Source organism: Silene latifolia, chromosome 3, assembly GCF_048544455.1.
Source record: "Silene latifolia isolate original U9 population chromosome 3, ASM4854445v1, whole genome shotgun sequence".
NCBI classification, from domain to species: Eukaryota; Viridiplantae; Streptophyta; class Magnoliopsida; order Caryophyllales; family Caryophyllaceae; genus Silene; species Silene latifolia.
In genome coordinates, this window is record NC_133528.1 from 71,021,354 (window position 1) to 71,046,982 (window position 25,629).

General features: G+C 36.9%; 1 protein-coding gene and 1 non-coding gene across 2 annotated transcripts; one reads left to right on the forward strand and one right to left on the reverse strand.

Annotated features, from left to right (window-relative positions):
• Positions 1-16,097: 16,097 nt before the first annotated feature.
• Positions 16,098-17,609, reverse strand: LOC141649199 (uncharacterized). Its single transcript, XM_074457894.1, has 2 exons — positions 16,494-17,609; positions 16,098-16,361 (listed from the first exon to the last, which is right to left on the reverse strand). Exons 1-2 carry the CDS (start codon positions 17,607-17,609, stop codon positions 16,098-16,100), a joined length of 1,380 nt encoding a protein of 459 aa, XP_074313995.1.
• Positions 17,610-18,141: 532 nt separating this feature from the next.
• LOC141650359 (small nucleolar RNA R71) lies at positions 18,142-18,247 on the forward strand. The gene has a single exon (XR_012546398.1). It is a non-coding gene; the product is annotated as a small nucleolar RNA R71 (small nucleolar RNA).
• Positions 18,248-25,629: the final 7,382 nt, after the last annotated feature.

Here is a 25,629-nt window from a genome sequence, read left to right on the forward strand (position 1 = left end):
ACTGGACATTGGAGGAGGAACTGTCCCGTCTACCGTGAGGACATCAAGGCAGGCCGCGTCGTTCCTGTTGGTATGTCATCTTATATTCATATGATTGAGATTAACCATGCAAGTTTCGGAACTTGGGTACTAGATACTGGTTGTGGTTCTCATCTGTGTAATCATTTGCAGGGCCTAAAGAACATCATACCTCTCGAAAAAGGTGATGTGGACCTGCGAGTCGGGAATGGAGCACGAGTAGCTGCTGCCTCGAAGGGAACATATGTAATCCAACTCCCTAGTGGTTTTGAGTTATCTTTAAATAACTGTTACTATGTACCCAGTTTATCTAAGAATTATTTCTGTTTCCGTACTTGCTAAAGACGGTTTTACATTTTCAATAAAGGATAATAGTTGTATTTTCTCTTTTAATGAAATGATTTATGGCAAAGCAGTTTCCATGAATGGAATTTATATCTTAGATCAAACCACGGAAGTATTACACATGAATAATAAGAAATTAAAGGTTGGTGACAAAGATCAAACCTATCTATGGCATTGTCGAATGGGACACATAAATGAGAAACGCGTAAAGAAACTCGTCGATAATGGGACTATTCCCTCATTCGGATTTTCTGCATATGGCACGTGTGAATCAAGTCTCATTGGCAAGATGACTCGAATTTCCTTCAAAGATGTTGGAATGCGCGCTAGTGACCTATTAGGACTCATACATACGGACGTATGTGAACCTATGTCAATACCGCTAGAGATGGCTATAGATATTTTATCACTTTCACGGACGATTTGAGTAGATACGGATATGTCTACTTAATGAAGCATAAAAGTGAGTCCTTTGAGAAATTCAAGGAATACCGAGAATAGGGCAGAACCAATCGGGTAGAAAGATTAAAGCACTCCGTTCAGATCGGGGTGACGAATATCTTTCAAATGAGTTTGATCAACACCTGAAAGACTGTGGAATCGCTCTACAGTTAACTCCACCTGGAACACCTCAATTAAATGGTGTATTTGAACGGAGAAATCGAACCTTACTTGATATGGTTCGATCCATGATGAGTCACACAGTAGTGCCTGAATCATTATGGGGTTATGCTCTTTTGTCAACCGCTCTTATACTTAACCGAAGTCCGTCTAAAGCTGTCGACAAGACTCCATATGAAATATGGAAGGGAACGGTACCTAACTTGTCCTTTATTCGGGTTTGGGGCTGCGAGGCTTATGTCAAGTGGAGACACGAGGATAAGCTTGGCCCGCGATCGGTCAAGACATATTTTATAGGTTATCCAAAAGGAACATTTGGTCATTACTTCTATTCGCCAACCGAACATCGAGTTTTTGTTGCGGCTAGTGCGACGTTCTTAGAGAAAGAATTTCTCGAGAACAAGTCGAGTAATAGAACCTTCGAGCTGTCGGAGATTCCAGAACCAACAACCGAGGAACAGGATGGAGGAAGTCTGTACCTCCAACCGATGATACGGTTAATATTCCTGAGGAACCTAGGAGGTCGGGTAGAGACTCTCATCCTCCGGACAGATACATTGGTATGGTCGAGGAGAATGATGTTTTACTTCTAGAAAGTAATGAACCCGCAACCTATAAAGGTGATATGGCCTGTTCCGACTCAAAGCTATGGCTAAAAGCCATGCAATCCGAGATGGACTCCATGTATGAGAATAACGTATGGGATCTAGTTTATTTACCTAATAAGGTAAAACCTCTACAGTTCAAATGGCTTTACAAAATAAAGCGTTCTGTAGACGCGCAACCAGATATCTATAAGGCACGACTTGTGGCAAAAGGTTTCACTCAAGTGCAAGGATTGCATTATGATGAGATTTTTGCACCTGTAGTCATGCTACGTTCCATTCGGATAATCTTAGCGATTGCCGCATTTCATGATTATGAGATTTGGCAAATGGATGTAAAAATCGCCTTCTTAAACGGTTATTTGGAGGAAGAGTTGTACATGGTGCAACCCGAAGGTTTCATAGATCCTAAACATCCTAAGAAAGTATGCAAGCTTAAGCGTTCCATTTATGGACTTAAGCAAGCTTCTCGGAGTTGGAATCATCGTTTCGACCAAGTGATAAAAGAGTATGGCTTCACTCGATCGGTCGAGGAACCATGCTTATATATCAAGTCGAGTGGGAGCAAGATTGTATTCTTGATATTATATGTCGATGACATACTCTTGATTGGGAATGACATTCCTCTCCTATCTTCGATTAAAGAATGGTTGAAGAACCATTTCCAGATGAAAGATCTGGGTGAGGCACAGCGCATTTTGGGAATCCGTATCTACCGAGATAGATCACGACGGACGTTATCACTTAGTCAGGAGTCTTATCTAGATAAGGTGTTCTTGAGAGGTTCAGCATGACCAACTCCAAGAAGGGGAACCTTCCTATGACGACTGGGATGCAGTTGAGCAAGTCTCAGTCACCCACGACGCCTGAAGGTATTGAGCGCATGAGTCGTGTTCCTTATGCTTCTGCAATAGGATCGATCATGTATGCCATGATATGCACACGTCCAGACGTGGCATATGTATTGAGTATGACGAGTCGGTACCAAAAGACTCCAGGTGAAACACATTGGATAGCAGTCAAAAATATCCTCAAGTACCTACGGAGGACTAAGGATTGGGTATTGACTTATGGAGGCGATACTAAGCTATGCGAACCGGTTCGCAGATGCTAGCTTCCAAACGGATCGAGATGATTCAAAATCTCAGTCCGGGTTCGTCTTCACTCTTAATGGTGCTGCGGACAGCTGGAAGAGTTCCAAACAGAGTGTTGTAGCAGATTCTACTGCTGAATCCGAGTACTATGCCGCTTCGGAGGCAGCAAAGGAAGCGATATGGATGCGTCAATTCTTACAAAGGCTTTCGGTAGTTCCTAGTTCGAATGACCCGATCACCATCTATTGTGACAATAGAGGTGTCATCTTCCAGGCTAAGGAGCCAAAGTCTAGCAACAAATCTAGACATGTACTTCGGAAGGCTCACCTGATCCGTGATTACGTGGAGCAAGAAGAGATAGTGATTGACAAGATTGCGACGGATGATAACATCGCGGATCCTCTCACCAAACCGTTGAATTATGATAAGCATGTAGGGCATGTTAATTCCATGGGAATTAAACATGTTCCAGAGTTGTAGTACTTGATTATGGATTTGATACATTATCTTTTTCCATATATTATTTATAACTTCATCGTTTTATATATATAATATTTTGTTTTTCATGTGGATTGTACTGACAACATTGAACGCCACAAAGTGAACTGAATTACATTATATTTGTTTTGGTCCGTAATTGCCAATGTGAGCTGATAACTCCGGCTATTATATTGTGCAGTCGATTGATGGTGGGTTAACGAGCCATAAGTTAAACGGTTGACTAATCGATCACAAATACGAGATTATGACGATACCTCGTAGGACAACTTTTTGTGACAACGTAATGGAGTCCTAAATGTTTTATAACATTCGGTGCCAGGTCGTGGATAGGACATCCATTGTGTTCCTAGAGTCGATTCTTTTGACTATCAACTGTCTCTTGAGATTAAGGCAGTTTTTGGGTGACTTTGGTTTCTTTCTCACGGTCTACCGTAACTGGGGCTAAGTAGATTTTTTCTGGGTCATTTCATACTGTGCTTACGTCTGCAGGATTCGAGTTGAGGAAAATATCCATCCCTTATCAGGTATAGTTATTTCTCAGGGCCACTCGAGGAGTTGTAACTGAAATGCATGGTCATGCTCGAATGTTGATTCGTTTATCAGTTAAGTTACTCTCTAGTCGGGAAAACCACTCTTGATACTGATCGCTTGTAAAATACGACCTTTGTGAATTCGGATTTGCAAATTGTTTTACATTGAGTGGGAGAAATTTTAAAGGATATGAGAATCGGTTATCGCACATACACTTGTGAGGACAAGTGGGAGTTTGTTGGAGCTGGTGTCCTCCACAAATTAGTGTGATAACATTTGTAAATCTCTTACAGGTTCACAAGGGTATACTTCGTATATTTAATCAGTTGATTAACGTTTACCTAATAACGGTTGGCTTGCTAGAAAGTTTGACGTTATTATCATACAGATGGCGGTGATCAACTGGTCCCTAAAGGTCACACCTATAGGACGTATTTGAGAAATGTGGTTATAGAAATATAATTACATTGATGCCCAAAATGACTAAAAAGTTAGTCAATGTGTTGATGAGATAATTATTTAATGAAAATTAAATAATATTAAGTTGAGACGAATTAACTGTCAATTCGTAAATTAAATATAATAAGTTATATTTAATTAAATATATATAAGGTTAGTTTGGACGAATTAATCTGTTAATTCGTAATTAAATATAATCAGTTGTTTTTAATATCAACAAGTTGAATGTGTCATAGTGGTAATAGTGAGGGTACACAAGCCAAGAGGTCATGGGTTCGATCCTCACTAGATGACAATTTAACACACTTTATATATTTTTGGAAAGACCAAAAATAAGAAAATTTTATTCCTTATTTCGGTCAACATTGGCCGAAAATTAGGAGAGTAATATCTTTCCTAATTAATTTGGTTATTCGGTCTATATAAGAGAAAGGTAGAGAATTATTTCGAACCTAATGCTTTTTCTTGACCTAGCCTCCTCTTTCTCATCACAAGAACACAAAGACAATTAAATTTTACAGAAAATTTTAGATTGATTTCTAGCATAATCAAAGGGCATATCTCAGATCGTCTTGGGTGCAACTAATAGGCGAATATCAATTTTGATATTGTTCTTAGACCATATTTGCTAGGACCAAAGGTTATTTCTGAATCCTTTACTTTTGTTTATGTATTTTATTTTATGACCATTGATCATCTGTTTTAAATCGTTATAATCCTTCTAGTTTAAGGGAAGTATACAGACTTATTTCCCACATATAGAACAAAGAAGCCTGATCATGATAAAAAAAGAAAAAGAAATAGCGTTTCATCAATTATCATTCCTGAACCCACGGATGCTTACTCTTTGAGAAGCATCTATTCTGGAACAATAACAACAATAATAAGCAGTCGCCAAGGAAAACCAAAAAGAAAAGGGAGCTTCTTCAGAATAAGGTCCCGAAGAATATGAATCTATCCTTTAGGCACGGACCTTTCCAGCAGCTACTTCGGAAAAAGCTACAAGCCTAATCCAACAAAAGCCTAATATACTGATTTCAATCGAATTATTTTACTGATATTACAGTCAAAGTACTTCTGGATTGTACTATTTATGAACCGTAATTTACTTCTATTACAATCAAACAAATTCATTGTTGCTTCAAATTAGGTTAAAATCGAATCAATCATACAAATTTTATATAAAATCCGTGTTCTATTGTTATAAGACGGAAATAATATCTTCTAATTACAAAATTAAATAAATTTTAACAGGAAACTTACCTTTGTCAATGGCGGTGAAGGAGGAGTGTGACGGTGGTCGATGACAGTGAAGAAGGAGAAACGCGGTGGTCGGCGGTGGAGAATCCGGTGATGTGCAGTGATTGGCGACGGAGAATCTGGTGATGTGCGGTGGCTGGCGAAGGAGAACCTGGTGATGTACGGTGATCGAATAAGGAGCCAGAGAAAGAGGAGAAATAAATGTGTGGTTTGTAATGATAAAGACTACAGAGTGTCTAAACTTTTATATGTTCCCGACAAATCTAAATATCGGAATTGTGTATGATCCAGCGGTCCTTATAGGTTCTCATGGTTCTCAATATATGGGTGGTTCTCACTTTGGATCGGACCCTATATATATATATATATATATATATATATATATATATATATATATATATATATATATATATATATACGAGAGAGGAGTTCTAATGAGTCCAACATGTGCCATTGAGTCCATAAGTCCCTCTAAGGGCCATTGGATGGACTCAATGGATGGTTGAGATGAATTTGATTAAGGGCTATTAAAAAGAAAAGGAAAAAAATGTGGATGGTTGGCTTGAGATGGGTGGTTGAGATTGAAAATAACAAAAAAAAATTACCACTAATCAATTTTTTATACACTAATTAATTTTTCTTTCTCTCTCTAGCCCCTAATTAATCAGTTTTGAGTTTCAGATTTCAGAAGTGTAAATGTAATGTTGTATGAGTTTTACAAGTGTAAATCTAACATTTTACGAGTGTAAATGTAACATTTTAAGAGTGTAAATTTGATTTTTTGTGACGGAAATTTTGAATTTATATAATTTTAACATTTTACAAGTGTAAATTTGATGTTTTACGAGTGTAAATGTAACATTTTAAGAGTATAAATTTGATTTTTTGTAACGGAAATTTTGAATTTATATAATTTTAACATTTTACAAGTGTAAATTTGATGTTTTACGAGTGTAAATGTAACATTTTAAAAGTGTAAATTTGATTTTTTGTGACGGAAATTTTGAATTTATATAATTTTAACATTTTACAAGTGTAAATTTGATGTTTTACGAGTGTAAATGTAACATTTTAAGAGTGTAAATTTGATTTTTTGTGACGAAAATTTTGAATTTATATAATTTTAACATTTTACAAGTGTAAATTTGATGTTTTACGAGTGTAAATGTAATTTTTTAAGAGTGTAAGTTTGATTTTTTGTGACGGAAATTTTGAATTTATATAATTTTAACATTTTACAAGTGTAAATTTGATGTTTTACGAGTATAAATGTAACATTTTAAGAGTGTAAATTTGATTTTTTTGTGACGGAAATTTTGAATTTATATAATTTTAACATTTTACGAGTGTAAATTTGATGTTTTGCGAGTGTAAATGTAAATATTTTAAGAGTATAAATTTGATTTTTTAGGCAATTTTCTATATAAAATTTTGAATTTATATAATCTTAACATGTTACCAAGTGTAAATGTGATGTTTTACGAGTGTAAATGTAGTATTTTAAGTGTAAATTTGAAGGTCTGCGAGTGTAAATTTGAAGGTTTAAGAGTGTAACTTTGGTCCTTTGAGTGTGACTTTGGTCCTTTATAAGTGTAACTTTTGTCCTTTACGAGTAAAACTTTAGTCCGACTACCAAAAAACACCACCACCGTCGTCCTCCACCACCAACTCATATCCACACAAAATATGAGTGCAAATCTATATAATTTTAACGAGTGTAAATGTATAGATATACAAGTGTAAATGTAAAGAAATAAGAGTGTAAATGTAAAAAATATGAGTGTAAATGTAAAAAATATGAGTGCAAATGTAAAGAAATACGAGTGTAAATGTAAAGAAATACGAGTGTAACCGTAAAGAAGTACGAATATAAATCTAAAAAATGCGTGTAAATGTAAAGAAATATGAGTGTAAATGTAAAGAAATACAAGTGTAAATGTAAAAAAATACGAGTATAAATATGGAACAATAACAATAACACCAACGAATATTAACAACTAACTTTATTATGAAACTTAGAAAAAAAAACAGATCTTAAAAAGACTAAGTATCTATTTTATAGATCTAAGAATAAAAGTAGATCTAAAAATTTTAAAAAAGCTTTTCGAGTGTATCTATTTTGAAGATTTAAGAAGAATAAAATAAAAGTATCTCACAATATAAAAGAAGACGAATTTTTAAAAGACGAGATTTAAAAAATATAAAACAAGACCATACCAAAAAAAAAAATTGAAAATAAAACCAGGAAAACCAAACACCACATCTTTTAAAAACACTCAATCTAAACACGATAAACAAAAAAACAATAAAAAAAACCAAACAACACATCAACCACCACTCCTTAAACCCGCGGCAGAGGAGGTTGGCGGCAGAGCAATGAGGGAAGTGACGGCGGGAGAGGGAGCGGCAGGAGTGGACGACCACCAAACAACCACCAATGACCCAGAAAAAATGAGATGTAAAAGTTCTAGAAATGTTTTCGAGATCTGGTGGTGGAGGGCGGCAGAGGAGGAGGCGTTAGGTGGTGAGTGTGGTCAGTTGCGGCCTGCCGGTGGTGGGACGTTGTGGTGGTGAGAAGAGTAGACGAGTGGTGGTGGACGGGTGTTTGTTGGCTGCAGATCTGGTTGTCGTGGAGTGGTGGTGGACGGGTGTATTGTTGGTTGTTGTTGTTGTTGACGGCGGTGTTGGAGGAGACGTGGGGTGTGGCTGGTGGTGTTTTGGCCGCCGTGAGAAGGTGTCGTGGGTCGTCGGGTGATGCGAGGCAGTGAAGGAAGGTGGTGGTGCGTGGTGATGTGCGGTGGTTGTGACTCACGACGGATAGGGGGGAGGAGCATGGCAGGGAGGTCGGGGTTTGGGTAGGGTAGGGTGGGGTGGTCGGTGGTGAGGCTGAGAGGAGGGAATTTATTTTTTGATTTTTTGAATTTTTTGAATTTTTGGATTTTTTTGGTTTTCTGAATTTTTTGGTTTTTAGAGAGATGAGAATGATGATATTTGTGTGATAGGAGAGAGAAGTGGGTGGAAAAAGAAAGGTTATATAGTGAAATTAAGGGTTGATTAGTGAGGTAGTGAGAGAGAGTGTCTTACATTAGCATTAATCCCTTCTTTTTGCACTAATCCCTTCCTTTTTTTCCTTCAATCTCAGCCCCTCATCCCATCTTTTCAATGGCCCTAAAGAGGACTTATGGACTCAATGAATATTGGTGGACTCATGAGAACCTATATATATATTTAGATTGAGGATCCTATGAGAACCTCTTTCCCATGAGAACCTCAGGTTCAGAACCTTACTAGGTAGTATCCCGCGCTTCGCGCGGCCTATTTTAAAATTTTATTATTATAATTGAAGAAAAAATAACATAATTTCTATATGACCTTTAATATTTTTAATTGTAAATAAAAATAAATCATTTTTTCTCAAATTTAAATTTTGTAGGCTTAAATTCAATGTTTTAAAATAAAATACATATCATTTTAATTAAAACTAGTAAGTGATAATTAATTATGCATGGTCAACGTTTATAAATTATTTTGTGACTGATCAAATATCATATTAATTAAAATAAAATTTATTCGAATAATGCAACAATTAACATTAAGTTCTCAAATTATATCATTTCACTATACGTTATGTTCCAAATCAATTAATATTTGTTCAAAATGATGTGAATATAATTTTATGTATTTTTAAATTTTTTATGTATAACGTGTGATAATTGTGTATCAAACATATAGAGTTCAAACTCAACTTATTCAAATATTTTGAATTTTGATTGTGTCTTACACGTGTTATGTGTCAAACATATTTATAAGAATTTCACCTTTTGTATTTTTAAACAACTATATATAAATGATGTTTAAGAGTTTACCTGTAAATAAAATAGGTTAAACTTTCTTAAATAATATTTTTTGAGGCTTAACTTCAAGTATTTAAAAGATAACATATCAAATATTTAACTAAAAGTAATAATAGCGAGTCATAATCAATACTTATACTTGACGTATACATATATTAATTGAAGATATTAAAGAAAAATGTAACGTTTTTTCTAATTTTTCATGCCGTTTATAATACAATATTATTTAATAATCATTACTTTTGTTTTGATTATTCAAATGCACTCTTGATCACTGTGTACATACATACTCGTTATCACGGTATAACAATATTATATTAAAGGTTCAAAACTTTTATATCAAATGTACACCAATATTATAAGTTCAAAATTAGATATTTTGATTTTGTTGTGTATTCCCTCAATTTAACCAAACTATTTTGCGCTAGTTTTATTGTTTTCTGTGCCAATGAGAATGCCATGTATATTATGCGAAGTGGCTGGCAAATAAATCATGATCCAACCATTTGGTGTTAGTAATCTAGTACTCCGTATATTATGCCGATATCCAGATTTTAGTGGTGGTCAAACCCGATCACGTCCATCTAAGTTTTATGCCTTGAAGTCGAGAAAAATTTACCCGTGGATAAGATGCTACCACGTATTCCGTATATTTACTTTGAACAGCTAGTGTATCAGCCTACTTACACATAGTTGAACTTTATTATTTGAATGAAATCGCCATTAATAAACTAGAGCAACTTATTCTATCCCTTTGTACAGCAATAAGAAAGTAGCATCTGTTTAATTCGTGCATTGATTACTCGGACTATTGAGCTTAATACTTTGTCTATACAAGCGCTAGAGGATTGAAATTTTGTACCAAAAGTAAAAAATTGGTACAAAAATTCGGAACATTTAATATAATATTATTGTACTTTTAGTATAAAGGTTATGAACTTGAGGTTCTCACGGTTCTCATGGGAAGTGATGAGGTTGTCGCAACCTATCAAAAATAATCAACTAGGTCTAACTAATATAGTCAGGGAAGTCGGGATCGTATCCACAGGGAGGCTAATTGCGATCTATTTGCTAATTCAAGTCTGTCTAAGTAACCAAATGAGATTTGCTTGATTTTTGTTCCAAACTAAAGCAATAAAATAAAAGGTTTAAAGAGAGAAATTGAGTCGAGAAAAATATAAGAGAAAGGAGCTAGGACATCGGTTCAACATGGATTATTACGGGTTATAGGTAGGGTCATAGGCCTGTCTCAATTACCGGTCTATAAGGCAGTGAAAAGGTCCTCTCGTTCCGCTATTCGCCCTAGAATGCTTCTAGCGGGCTCTCGCAACTTACTAGGGCACTCTAATGTGTGTGACAAGTCTAAGCATTTCCAGGCTTTCGATCTTAGGTCGGGGGCTCACCAGTACAATTAATCAATTACGTCGACTTAACTAATTAAAAGCAATTGAATGTCACAATTAACAACATAGACCAATTATATCGACCAATCTAATCACCCAATTAAGACCGTCTCAATCCATGTCTCCCCTAAATCCTAGCAAAAGGAGATTTAGCTACTCATATTGAAACTTGCGATAACAATTGAATAAGACGATAGAGGGAAGGAATACATAATTAAATTAATTGAGAAATTAAATAACATAAAATAAAACTAACAATAATAAGAAGAGAAAATATAGCAATTAAACAAGATGAACGAAAAGGAGAAAAGGGAATTAAAATTACCGATTGGAAATTGAGTATGAGCAATAGAGAAGGAGAAGAAATTCTAGATCTAAAGTTTTAGAGAAGAGAGTACGTAATAATGTTTCTAACTGTCTGCTTGCATCCCTAAAATAAAAGTGTAAAAGTGTAAACCTAATAGAAAAATACAAGAGCTTTTATACTAAAGCCCAAAACATTAAACAAACTAAACGCAAAACTCGACTATCCGTGTACTATGTCGATCGACAATGGGGCTTGGTCGATCGACAAGAGCAAAACTCTCCAACAGTGTTCCTCCTGTGTCGAATGAACAATGTCTATCGACATATAGAGCAAGTGGTCGATCGACATTGAGTAAAGCCTTCAATATAACGTGAATCTGTGTCTAATGGTCATGTCTAACGACATATAGCACTCTGTCTATCGACATAGAGGGGCAAGTTGATCGACATAGGAGACTTAGTCAATAGACAACGCCAAAATCTTCAACATTCAAGGAGTCTGTGTCGTTTGGACAATGTCTAACGACATATGTAACTGATGGTCGATAGACATAGGAGGCCTGTCGATAGACAGCCTGTATAAAACTTCAGTCCTTCTCTCCCAAGCTCGTCTAAGCTTCTCTCTTGTTCCATTGCCGAACGAATTTGGCTTCTAAATGCATAAATGAGTCTCAAAACCTACAAGAGACATGAAACACGCCCAAGTAGCAAATACGGGAGGAAATAGAATGAAATAATCAAATAAACTCATAGAAATGTGTGCCAAACAAGTGAATAAACGCATACAAAAGGCACGCATCAAATCTCCCCAAGCCAAACTCTTGCTTGTCCCCAAGCAAGCAATAGACACAAGACACGGAAAAGGAACTAAAGGAGCGGCATATAACTCAGAGCTAGCTATACAAAAGACTAGTTAAACCAATTTAATGCAAGAGATCACCCATGCTAAGGAATGAAATCCAAAGCTATAAAGCACAAAAACCAAAATGCAAACGAGTTAAACTAATGACCGAAAACTACCAAACCGTCGACCTTGCAAGACCATCTATGTCGGACTCTCACGGGTCACTCATCTCACATTCAAGAACATGGTGAATACAAATTTTGTAAGAGAGAAGGAAAATAGTCACTCACCTAACTACGACCTACAAAAGCATGCATGCAATGCAACATGATAGATATCTCTAGTAACCGTACACATACACTCCAACCAAACGAAGTCCAAAACACATGCCGAGGACTTACATATGAATGTGAGGTGAGGTAATTAGGGGCAAAATAGTTTGGATATGTGGAGGTAAAAGCCAAGCTAGCACCCAACACAACCAAAAGTAGGCATATCCCGCTTATAAACACAACTTGAAGAACCAAGCACAATGCCAAGTATGGCATAAACACACTCACAACAACAGTAAAACTCGTCAAATAATATGGAATAACAACATAGGAGTAATATGAATCTCCATCTTTTTCAACTTCATTTTTCTAATTTTTTTTTCTTTTTCTCCTTCTTTTTCATATTTTTTTTTCACAACTTTGTTTTTGGTTCTCTTTCTTCACCTTCCTTCCAACACAAAAGCATTCTTCATAAAATGACCACAACAAGGCTTCCAAAACTTACCAATAAGACTAGCTTGACAAGGGTAGGCCATATAGGAATGTTGTTGAATAAGTTGGTCAAAACAAGGGAAATTTGGCTAATGTGAGGCTAATAGGGGTAAACCATAAAGGAAGGGTCGCCTCTCTACATGTGTCACTGCCACAAACCCGAGTGTATGTAGGCAATAAGAGACAAATTTCATGCTTATGCAAATTGATGTTACATGCCATGTAAGGAGTACTACTCACATCCTAAATGAAACCGGTCATGAGTGTCACCGATTTATTATGCTCTAAACCTTAGAATTTGTGAGTAGTTTGCCAACATATAGTCAAGTCTATCGTTTGGTAGAAATTATCAAAAGCTCGTAGATTAGGCAAATGAATTTCTCAAAATTGGGTGTCAAAAATGCAAGGCTTAAACGAGTTAGCAAGAGTATAAAAGCAATGTCATCATCAGTATATAACCACTCCGACTCAACCTAAGACTCTACCTAAATGCAAAGTAAATGCAAACATGTTTTTGTATTTTTTTTGAAAATTTTCAATTTTTTTGGTATTTTGAAATAAATGCATGCGGAAATGCAAGAAATATGCATATGGTTGCAACACAGACATATGTATATCCTCCCCAAACCAAATCATACAATGTCCTCATTGTATTCAGCAAACAACAGCAGCATCAAACATATAGGGGAAAGGGCATACGAACAAGATGAATGCAAATGAATAAAAATTAGGAAAAGAGAACTCGCAATTGTTGCAAAATTGACCTCCCCAAACCAGCATCAAAAATAGGGAGGTCGTGGCCAGCTACCACCAATCAATTTTCGTAAAGTTGGGGTCTTCAGCATCAAACTCTATCACGCATATAAGGACCTGCGTGAAACTCAGATGAAAATTAAGTCTCTTCCCAAAATTATATTCATTAAAACCACACTAACATTGTAACACCCCCATTTATTTAGGAGTCTTTAGCTAGACATTCCCAAATAAATAGGACTGTTACCATCTCGGTTTCCCGAGGTAGTGAATAACAAAGTACAACAATACCAAAGTACTTTAAATTAAAACTTAGCGATCACATGTTTATTACAAATGAATCAACTAAAACTTAATATAAAAATATTTACAACTCGCAGCGGAAATAAATAAAGTGATATAATTAATCTATGTGTTCTAGACTTCAACTATGGTCCATATCGAGCTCTCATCCCATTGCTCCCAAGTCAGCTAATCTTTTGTACCTGTCAAATCTGCTCCCCATAAAACGGTTCACCGCAGGTGTTCACGAATACACAGTCAACCGCGAGGTTGAGTAGGATAATCACACAACATTAAAATACAAACTTTAACAGATGTAAGCACGTGGAATAAATACCACCACCATTTCTCCATCATATTCACCCTAGTCGTCCCGGTCCCTGACCGAGGCTCCACCACACCGTCGTCCCGCCAACTCCTGGCCGGGGATAAACACAATTGTCGTCCCGTCCCGAGATCGAGGATATCTCATAACTCATTGTCGTCCCAGTCCGAGACTGAGGATTCTCATAACAATCTCATGTCCCGCAATATAAACACAAATGTCGTCTCAGTCCAAGACTGAGGATAACCGATAAAATAGTATGCCAATACGAATAATCCAATCCAATAAAACAATAATAACTTACGCATCCATTCAATCCCACAAACGAAAACGAGTTGAGTAGTTATCCTACCTCGAAAGCAAGCACTCCAATTACGCAATCCAATTAGTAGAAATCCAATATAAGCTTCTCAACAATACCGTCACCTAATCATAAATAATTATAATTCAATTCAATTCAATTATTCATTTATTTATTCCGTTTGGTATACAAATTATTCAAACCAATTTATTTATTATAATTATTAAAGGTTTACGATTATTAAAACTCGATTCACTTATTATAAATTAATTAATTACGTCAATTATAATCTCGTATAATATAATTCAAAAACACGTTTCAAACCCAACTCCACTCCTGACTCATAACTCTAACTAACTCATAACTAACTCATGTTAACCCATATACTAACTCCTATACACACGAGAGACACGCACACACCTAACAACAATGACACCTCGACAACCCACAAACACCAGACCATCCACAACCCACCAAATTGACCACAACCACCAGACCCGACCTTCTCCCATGACACCTCCACCCACCACCGTAACAACAATAGACAACAATCAGCAACAACACTACCAGGCCAAAACCGAAAACCCGTCATTATTCTACCCGGCTACCATCAACACCACACGACACCACCGTCACTACCCGACCTAGCCACCACCAGCTTGCAACCCAGAGCATCCAACTCACCCCTAACCACCAACTAAACCGCCACTAGAAACTCACAAACTCATGCCTTAAACCCCGCGACAACTACCCCCCTGCTCTCCCCTGTTTCGCGAAATCCCGACCAACACCAACACCAACCACCACCAGCTACCCTACCAACACCCCCACCGTGGTCGACCCAATCCCCTGAAGCCAAACCATCACAACCCAGGTCAAGTTAGTCCCGTTTATGGGTCCAATTACCCATTCAAAACCCCACGACCAAAACCCGTAACCCCCCTGACCAGCCACCTTTAGGCACCTGCCACCGCCACCCTAGGCCTTCCCAGACACCACCTCTACACCCATTCCAACCCTTGCAACCCCACGAACTACCTCCCAAAGTTTGGTCTGATTCCGTCAAGGTTTGGGTCAGTTTATAAGTGTCTTAAGATCGTCTGACATTCAGCTGTATAAAAAAATAAAACGAGATTAAAAGTTGTTACCTATTAATATCGCTTGCTAATTCCGTCTCTAAAAGCTCTTTATTCTTCTTTGTGAATTGTGAATTATATTTTCAGATTTATCATGGTATTTATAGTGTAAGATTAGAGAGAAAGCGAGGTCAACTAGGAAACTATAATTTACCTTATTCTAATTAGTATAGGAATTACCATTATTATTATTACCATTAAAAATTATATTATTATTACATGTATTATTAATCTTACCATAACTAAGATTTCCTCATATAATATTTACTAATTTATTATTGCCATAACTTTATTATTATTATTGATATCATTATTATTACCTTTATATTATTATTTCCATATTATATTATTATTAATTCCCGATACAAATCCCGATTACACTCATACCAACTTAATAAGTTTCGGCCCAAATAACAATGGCACACGGCCCAATGCTAAATATTAGCTAAACCCAATTCCCGACTTGCATTATTAATTTATTATTTAATTAACGTCTTATTATAATTACTATTCGAAATGTCTTTAATCAATTATTAAATTACATAAATTACTTTCATAAATTATTATCAAAATACGGAGTATTACAAACATGCTAATTAAAAACTAAAATAAAGCACACTTGTACAAAACTTTTACAATCCGGGTTGCCTCCCGGTCAGCGCTGGTTTATATAGTCCCGCTCGACCTCTGTCACCTCATTTACCAAAACAACTGAACAGCCCACAACATGGCTGCTGACTGAATGAGGTACCCTCGGCATTCTTGATTTGGGCCTTAGGCCACCACTTTACCTTTTCTGCGAAAATAGAAGGGCATATCGTCGCGCAGGCTAACTCACTACACTTAACCCTCGGGTGTTCCTTCTTTGCACGCGACACCGAATCTCTTGGCATTCCGCCGTAATCAACATCTCCAGCTATAAACTTTGGACCCAAAGCACCAATTCCATCTCCCAAATCCTTTTAGGAGTTCAACATGTCATGTCCTGGAGAAAAAAAAACAATAGTATGGTCCTCCATCTTGCTCCCAACATGGGGCGGAGGTGTCACAACAATAACAAGACATGACTCAACTATAGGACTATCAGCTACCCTATCAGATTCTATAGGGGAAACAACATGACAAGGTACAACTTGCATAGGTGCCCTATGAACATTAGATTGCATGTATGTCAATTTCTCATCCCCCACCATAAATGTCAGAGTCCTGGCTCCTACGTCAATAATTGCACCAGCAGTGTGCAAAAATGGTCTCCCTAAGATAATAGGGGTATAGGTATCCTCGGGAATGTTCAACACAATAAAATCAACGGGTATAAAGAACTTCCCAACCCGCATAAGAACATCTTCTAGGATACCCAAAGGTCGAGACAAGGAACGGTCTGCCATTTGGACAGTCATATTGGTGCATTTAAACTCAGTCAAACCTATCTTTTTAGCTAAAGATAAAGGTAAGACATTGACACTGGCACCCAAATCACATAAAGCATTATCTATAGTATGGGTGCCTATGGAATAGGGGATAGAAAAACTACCTGGGTCAGCTAACTTAGGTGGAGATTTATTTTGTAGGAGTGCACTACACTCCTCTGTAAAAGCAATAGTCTCCACCTCATCAAAACTTCTCTTACGAGTCAAAATTTCTTTCATGAATTTAGCATAAGAAGGTACCTGAGTAATGAGTTCTGTGAATGGAACGGATACCTGGAGATTCTTGACTAGCTTGATGAACTTTCCAAATTTTTGATCAAGTTTGGTATTCAACTGTCGGGCTGGAAATGGGAGCTTGATCACAATTGGTGGCTCAGCAGCTTTTTTCTCTTTATCAGCATTTGACTTCTTAGCAGTACTAGAAGTCGAATCATCAGCAATAGGCAATGGATCAACAATCTTGTGATTGACATTCGATTCTTCAATAACCAAGTCAGCATCATCTTTAGGCATCACCGGTCCGTCATAAGTAAAACCAATCCTTAGGTTGATAACATTAACCATCTCATGTGATTTATCTGGCTGAGAAGGCAAGGCACCCGGCTTCCTACTTGAATTTTGGCTTGATAATTTAGCAACTTGATTGTCCAAAATTTTATTGTGAGCCAACAATTGATTAATTATAGCCTCCTGCTTCTGTGAAGCCGCCATTTGCTGTTGTAACATGGTTTTAATGTCCGACATATCACTGTTTGAAGCTTGAGGAGGAGGTTGCATTTGTTGAAACTGTTTTTGAGGCGGCCTATTAAAGTTCCCTTGTGGTTGATTACCACGATTCTGAGGAATGAAATACGCATTGGTCGGCGGCGGGGTAGGATTTTACACATTGTAGAAATTGGAGTACGGGCTACCTTGCTTGAAAGACTGATAGGCATGAACTTGTTCTATAGTACTCATACATCCAGCTGCAACATGACCATTAGTACCACATCTTCTACAAGGGACCTCTTGTTGAACCAAAGCATGGACTGTCTGCTGTTTAACCAAAGATTGGGTAGTCTTTAGCTCTGCAATTTGTGCAGTCAATGCCTCTAACTGAGCTCCAACGGCGCCATCTGAACTACCCCCTCTTGTACTACCTCTGGGGTTACCATACTCAGCAGTGTGAGTAGCTATCTCATCGATCAATTTCCAAGCATTGGCATCAGTAGTGTTGTTTTAAAACCTCCCATTGGCAGAAGAATCAAGTAAGGCTCTATGGTCGTCATCTAGCCCATTATAAAACTGATTGCATAAAAACCAGATATGGAAACCATGATAGGGAACATAGCGGACTAGTCTCTGAAGCGAACCCATGCCTCATTGAGGTCTTCAGTGGGGCCCTGTTTAAAACTCGTGATTTGGCTTCTAAGAGCATTTGTCTTCTGTGGTGGAAAATACCTCTTGTAGAATGCAAGAGCGAGTGTATTCCAGTCAGTAATAGCATTTGCTTCCATGTCCAAATCACGCAACCACTCTGCAGCACCATCTCGCATAGAAAAAGAGAATAGAACTTGTTTTACTTGGTCCTGCATTACCCCGGCAGTCAAAGGGATTGAGCAACAGTATATAACGAACTTCTCCATATGCTTGGCAGGATCTTCAGTAGCTGCTCCTCCAAACATGTTTCGCTCTACCAGGTTAATATAGGACGGACAGATCTCAAAGGTACCATCATCGGTGGTTGGCAACTTGAATCCCTTAGGAATGGATGCAAGGGTGGGCTCTGAATGGCTTGCTAATGTAGCCATGATCATAGTAGGGGCAGAAGTAGATGTGTCTTCCTCTAAAGACTGATTTTCTGCAATAAAAGCGGCGTAAGCTAAATCAAGCGTACTCAAGTCTTCTGCTTGATATATCTGCTTCCAAAAGTTTCGTCTAGCACGGAGAATTCTTTCTGGTTCTGGATCAAACGGTATGAGCTCAGACCTGAAAGACCTGGGCATAAACAAAACTAGCACTGAAAGGTGAGAAACGGCCTCAAGGAACACAGGTTCCTTGAGACAAGAGACAAATTAAAATAAAACAAATAGAAAAAATGCGTCGCCTCCCCGGCAACGGCGCCAAAATTTGATGAGGCTGTCACAACCTATAAAAAATAACCAACTAGGTCTCTAACTAATATAGTCAGGGAAGTCGGGATCGTATCCACATGGAGGCTAATTGCGATCTATTTGCAAATTCAAGTCTGTCTAAGTAACCAAATGGGGTTTGTTTAATTTTTATTCCAAACTAAAGCGATAAAATCAAAGGTTTAAAGAGAGAAATTGAGTCGAGAAAAATATAAGAGAAAGGAGCTAGGACATCGGTTCAACATGGATTATTACGGGGTATAGGTAGGGTCATAGGTCAGTCTCAAAACTCTCAATTACCGGTCTACAAGGCAGTGAAAAGGTCCTCACGGCCCGCTATTCGCCCTAGAATGCTTCTAGCGGGCTCTCGCAACTTACTAGGGCACTCTAATGTGTGTGACAAGTCTAACTCTTTACAGGCTTTCGATCTTAGGTCGGGGGCTCACCAGTACAATTAATCAATTAAGACCGTCTCAATCCATGTCTCCCCTAAATCCTAGCAAAAGGAGATTTAGCTACTCATATTGAAACTTGCGATAACAATTGAATAAGACGATAGAGGGAAGGAATACATAATTAAATTAATTGAGAAATTAAATAACATAAAATAAAACTAACAATAATAAGAAGAGAAAATATAGCAATTAAACAAGATGAACGAAAAGGAGAAAAGGGAATTAAAATTACCGATTGGAAATTGAGTATGAGCAATAGAGAAGGAGAATAAATTCTAGATCTAAAGTTTTTGAGAAGAGAGTACGTAATAATGTTTCTAACTGTCTGCTTGCATCCCCAAAATAAAAGTGTAAAAGTGTAAACCTAATAGAAAAATACAAGAGCTTTTATACTAAAGCCCAAAACATTAAACAAACTAAATGCAAAACTCGACTATCCGTGTACTATGTCGATCGACAATGGGGCTTGGTCGATCGACAAGAGCAAAACTCTCCAACAGTGTTCCTCCTGTGTCGAATGAACAATGTCTATCGACATATAGAGCAAGTGGTCTATCGACATAGAGACTTGGTTGATCGACATTGAGTAAAGCCTTCAATATAACGTGAAACTGTGTCTAATGGTCATGTCTAACGACATATAGCACTCTGTCTATCGACATGGAGGGGCAAGTCAATCGACATAGGAGACTTAGTCAATAGACAACGCCAAAATCTTCAACATTCAAGGAGTCTGTGTCGTTTGGACAATGTCTAACGACATATGTAACTGATGTTCGATAGACATAGGAGGCCTGTCGATAGACAGCCTGTATAAAACTTCAGTCCTTCTCTCCCAAGCTCGTCTAAGCTTCTCTCTTGTTCCATTGTCGAACTAATTTGGCCTCTAAATGCATAAATGTGTCTCAAAACCTGCAAGAGACATGAAACACACCCAAGTAACAAATACGGGAGGAAATAGAATGAAATAATCAAATAAACTCATAGAAATGCGTGCCAAGCAAGTGAATAAACGCATACAAAAGGCACGCATCAGGAAGGGTGGTTCTCATAGGATCTCGACACTATATATATATATATATATATATATATATATATATATATATATATATATATATATATATATATATATATATATATATATATATATATATATATATATATATATATATATATATATATAGGGTCGAGATCCGGTGAGAACCACTAGTATAATGAGAACCGTGAGAACCTCTCACAACCATTAGATCTCAAGGAAATAGAAAGAAATAAAGGGCTGACATTAATCAACTAACTCCCACACCCTTAGACTCCCCCAATCCTCCGTCATTTAACATTTTTAATTCTAGTCTTTTTTTTCTCTCTCATCGAAACTCGCAGAACAATTTTTTTCCTTTATGGTAGAACATCAAAATTGTAGGTCCGCGAAGCTACTAATCTTTCTCTCAATTCGATCGCATTCAAGGCTATGTAAATTCAACCTCGTTATGCTTTCTTCATCAATGGACGTTGGGGATTCAACGAGGTAAAGACTTGAAACTGATTAAAGTTAGGGTTTGTAATTTTTTGTCTTCAGTTTTTCGATTCATCGATTAAATTAGTCTAATGAGTCGAAATTAGGTTTTATATTCATCAATTTAGATGATGATAATTGGATATTGTCGCTTATAGTAGCTCAATTGAACGACAAGTGTGCAATCCGGCTTGCTGCAATTGAGCTTCATTGCCGTAAAAAATCAAACATAACTGCTGTTGTTGAATTGTACCATTGAATACAAATATTTTTAAGGTGCCACAGTAACAAAGTAACGGAAATCAGACTAGATTGTGTTTTTCGTATTTATATTATGCTAATTACTTATACTAATTCCGGTAATCAGTCACATCGAAGGAATTACTCTTTCTGCACATGGCAATTCAGTTTTATATTTAAATCAAACTTCTATTTAGGAAAACTGGAAGAAGTTTTTGAATTTCTAGAGAAACAAGAGCATTGGATGGTTATGTTGGCCAAGTAAGGATTTCATGAATTTTTTATGACATCTTCTAATAACAGAGATAAAGTAGCATGCTTGGGTTATTGATTTGATGCAAATTAATAATAATTAGTAGGTATGGAAATGAGGCACTCGAGTCACTAATACCTCAGATTTCGACTGCATATGAGCTGTTACAACATAAGGTATGCCATACGCTTGTTTTTTAAGTTGTTTCTGAATTTGGTGTGGCATTGGGCTGGGCAAATCATGCTTTTGTTGTCTATGAATGTCGAGGTCTTTTGCCTAGTTATTACAGTAATGTTTTGTTAGGTTCATATACCTATTATTAGACTCCTCTAATAGTGAACTAATTAACTTCTTAATTATTTGTTTTTTAGATCTAGTGCATGCATAACAAAATAAGAGATTTATGAGAAAAACAATGTCCCTTACATTGATGGTTGGTTCGAAAATATGGGCACAAGTAAGGTAACCTTCCTTTACTTGTTCTTGAGCTTAATATGATGGATGATCCTCCTAAGACTCCAAGTATAGAAGACACTCCAATAAGTTGCACCCAAGATTAATCCCAAAAATTCCTACTAATATTAACTAGATATGTAGTAGAAATATTACCTTAATATTACTAATATTTCTAGTATACCTACCTCTAGTAATAGTTGGAGAGTATTAGTATTTGAGAGAGTTTTTAGCAATTTGCATGTGAGGGAAATACAAGTGAAAGCAAGTAAGTAGCAAGAGAGAAAAATGAGCAACAAATCCCCATTTAAAGAGCCAAAACCGGTTGCTCTTTATGCATGGGGAGGAATATTTTTCTCTTATTTTACTTATAGCTATAGTGTAGGTAGGATTTTGTAAGATGTAGTATGATTAAAGCTTGTGTGATGTGTCACTATCACACTCTAATCAAAATAAACAAAAGACAAAAGGAGCATTGATACCGTCGTTTCAGTACCAAAAATAAATACCTAAGTACAACTAACAGAAGTCAGCGGTAAGTAGGGTCGATCTCCACAGGGAGGCGGTCACTATCTACTTGTCAATTTAGTCCGTCTGAGGTCACAAGATGGGGGTTTTAATTGATTTAATTAAACTACTGAAATAGAGGCAAGAGGAAATAAAAAGAGAGATTAATAATAAGAAAAGGGGACTAGGATGTCGGGTCATCAATGATTATCAGTCAATTGCAGCTAAGGTCACAGATCAGTCAGTTGTATCGGTCTAAGGGGCAACGAATATCTCCTTCCGGTCTCAATTCGCCCTAAACACTAATAGCTTAGCTTCCGCCCTCACTAAAGTGCCCTAATGCTCACTGCAGGTCTCACCCCTTCCAACCTTCCGGTCTAGGTCAAGGCTTACCAATATTAAATAAGCTAATTGTGTCGACTCAACTAGCAGGATACAATTAAAGCAGTGATAAACAACAGAGACATAATAACAACAACAGATCTGCAAACTAATTAACAATTAACGACAATCATCGACTCCCCTAATCCTAGCAGAGAGAATTAGCTAAACATAATAAAGGGAGGAACAGAAATGAAAAGAGAAATAAACAAAAACATAAATAAAGGAGAAAAGGGAAAGAGAGAAAGTTACAGTGAAAAGAATCCGGGAAAAGAGCAGAGAACAGTAGAAAAGTAACAGGAAGAAAGTATTGTAAAGTAGTGTATGAGATAGGGAAGAGAAGAAGAGAGTTACAAATGACGTCCCTCTTCCTATTTATAAGAAAATAGAACTTTTATTTAACCTAATGACGGATTAAAGCTAATAAGGCCCGAGCCCAATAGAAACCACTCGATCGAGTAGAAAATCTACTCGATCGAGTAAACCCTAAATAGACACTGTTCGATCGACTTAAATAAGTACTCGATCGACCTATTATTTGATCCAAAAGCACTCGATCGACCTATAAAGCACTCGATCGAGTGATATTTGACTTCAGCAGCTCACAATTCCGTTAGTTTCAGCTTTGATTTGTCTTTTTAGCTTCCGAAATGGCTTCACGCATCCCATAACAGCAACATTTCCGCTCCAAATTCACTCTTCCTCCAAATGCATGCTAAACGGACGATAAACGGCTTGATTTCACTACTTTCTGGTCCATCCCTGCAAATAGAACAAAACAAACCAAAGTAGCATATTCGGGGCATTTCGTAGCATAAAACTACGATAATAGCATAGAAATACGTGCATAAAAAGGCCAAAAAGGACTGTATAAAATGCACGTATCAAGCATATTTTGCTCTCTCTTTTGGCCGGAATTATGGAGCCATTTTGGTCCATTTTTGCCTTTTGTCATTTGTCCCACAAATGCTTATAAGTCATATGTTTAACTATCTTACATAATTAATTATTAATGTAATCATTTAACACTTAATATTACAATTAATAATATAATATACACTCCACTTTTTGAGTAGTATACTACCATTATATCAACATATAATGGGTCATATAATTGCTAGTTAGTTAAAATTACAACTCGTTGTAACTTTAAATAACTAATTACCTCTACCTCAAAACTTATATAAAACCTTAACTAATTTAATAATTTAACACTTAATTACTAAATTAAATCATATTTAATCACATTACAATAAGACATAAAATCGCACTCCCATAATTAAGGAATTAGTCAGTCTGTATCGCATACAATTAATTAAACATCTATTTGGGCCTCATCCTATAGGTGTGACCTAAAGGGATCAACTGACCACCACCGTCATACGACAGTAATGTCAAACTCTAGTTAGCCAATCATTACCGATTAATGACGATCAGTTGACTATTTAAAGAATCATCCCTCACGTATTCTTAGTATGAGATTATGATATTTAAATCATGTGATCGCACTATTGTTGAAGACACATTTTCCAACAATCTCCCACTTGTCCGAGACAAGTGTGCGTCACCAATTCTCTTGTCCTATTACAATCTCCCACTCAATGCAAGGTGTTTTGCAGGTCGTACTTGCACTTGATCATATCTTGAGTGGTTTCCTCGATCTGGAGAGTAACTGTCTGACCGGAATTATCTATCATGGATACCTTCCGAGCGTGGCCACGCATTTCCAGTTAACTACTCCTCGAGTGGCCTTGAGATTTCAAACAACCTTGACAAGGGGTGGACAATTCCTATTGCATCATTCCCTTTGTTCAGCCACAGATCATCATAACCCAAAATATACCCAGTTTGACCTCATTTACGAAGTCGTAGAGTATAATCAAAGCTAATCAGAAATTTGTGCCAACTTGGGCGAATTGACTCATAAGAATACTATAGTAGCTCTTGCCACGACCAGGCTTTATGAATTACCAGAACTCTATAAGCGGTCACTTCCCGACAGAGTGCCCCATACAGTCTGCCTATGTGATCGACTAGTCATCCCATATGACTCTATGGCACTTGAACTTGCCATCAATCGCATCACACTCTAGTCACTTCGAGACGTCACCTCATATAAGTAACTAGGGGCGAATACCATGTCAATCCAGTTCACTTTAATGAGGTTCAATTTGTCTCTACATCCCATTTGGATAAGACAAAGTAATTAATAAACGAGTTTGTATAAATAAACTCAAACAACAAATGCGATTATCATATATGAACCAAAAACAAAGGTTTTTCTTTTCATATCTTATAATCTAATACAAATTTGGCATACGCCTTAGACCCATGGATACAACATGATGGTCATGCTTTGCTTGCGATAAAGGTTTGGTCAATGGATCAGCTACGTTGTCATCCGTTCCAAGCTTACAAATCGCTACTTCCTTTCTTTCAATGAAATCCCTAATTACATGAAATTTTCTAAGTACGTGTGTAGACACTACAAAAAAAACAGCTTTGGGCGACAAAACATTTCGTCGCACAAAGTCATATTTTCGTCGCCCATATATTTGTGCAACGAAAATCGTTTCATCGTGGCTTCGACGCCCATTATATTTTGTGCGACAAAACACCTTTTTGTCGTCCAAATATGTTAATGTGCAACAATTTGTCATCGTTGCCCAAAATTTGCTTTGTGCATCGAAACGAATATCGTCGTCCAAATATTGAGTTTTTGGCGTCAATATTGGTCGTTGCCCATAATGTATTTTTAGCACAACATAATGTGATATTTGTTGGCCAGTATAAAATTTAATGTCTAAAGGTTTTTGTTACCCATCCTAATTGTTCAACTGTAACCATTTTGTTTGCCCAAATGTCAGTTACGAATGTCTGGAAA

Bases quoted from the DNA above. Each gene is read 5' to 3' on its own strand.
- LOC141649199 (XM_074457894.1), bottom strand. From the start codon at position 17,609: ATGCAACCTCCTCCTCAAGCTTCAAACAGTGATATGTCGGACATTAAA. The intron at 16,362-16,493 runs GTAGCTGATAGT...AACTCCTAAAAG, and splicing joins CCCCTATAGAATCTGATAGG to GATTTGGGAGATGGAATTGG.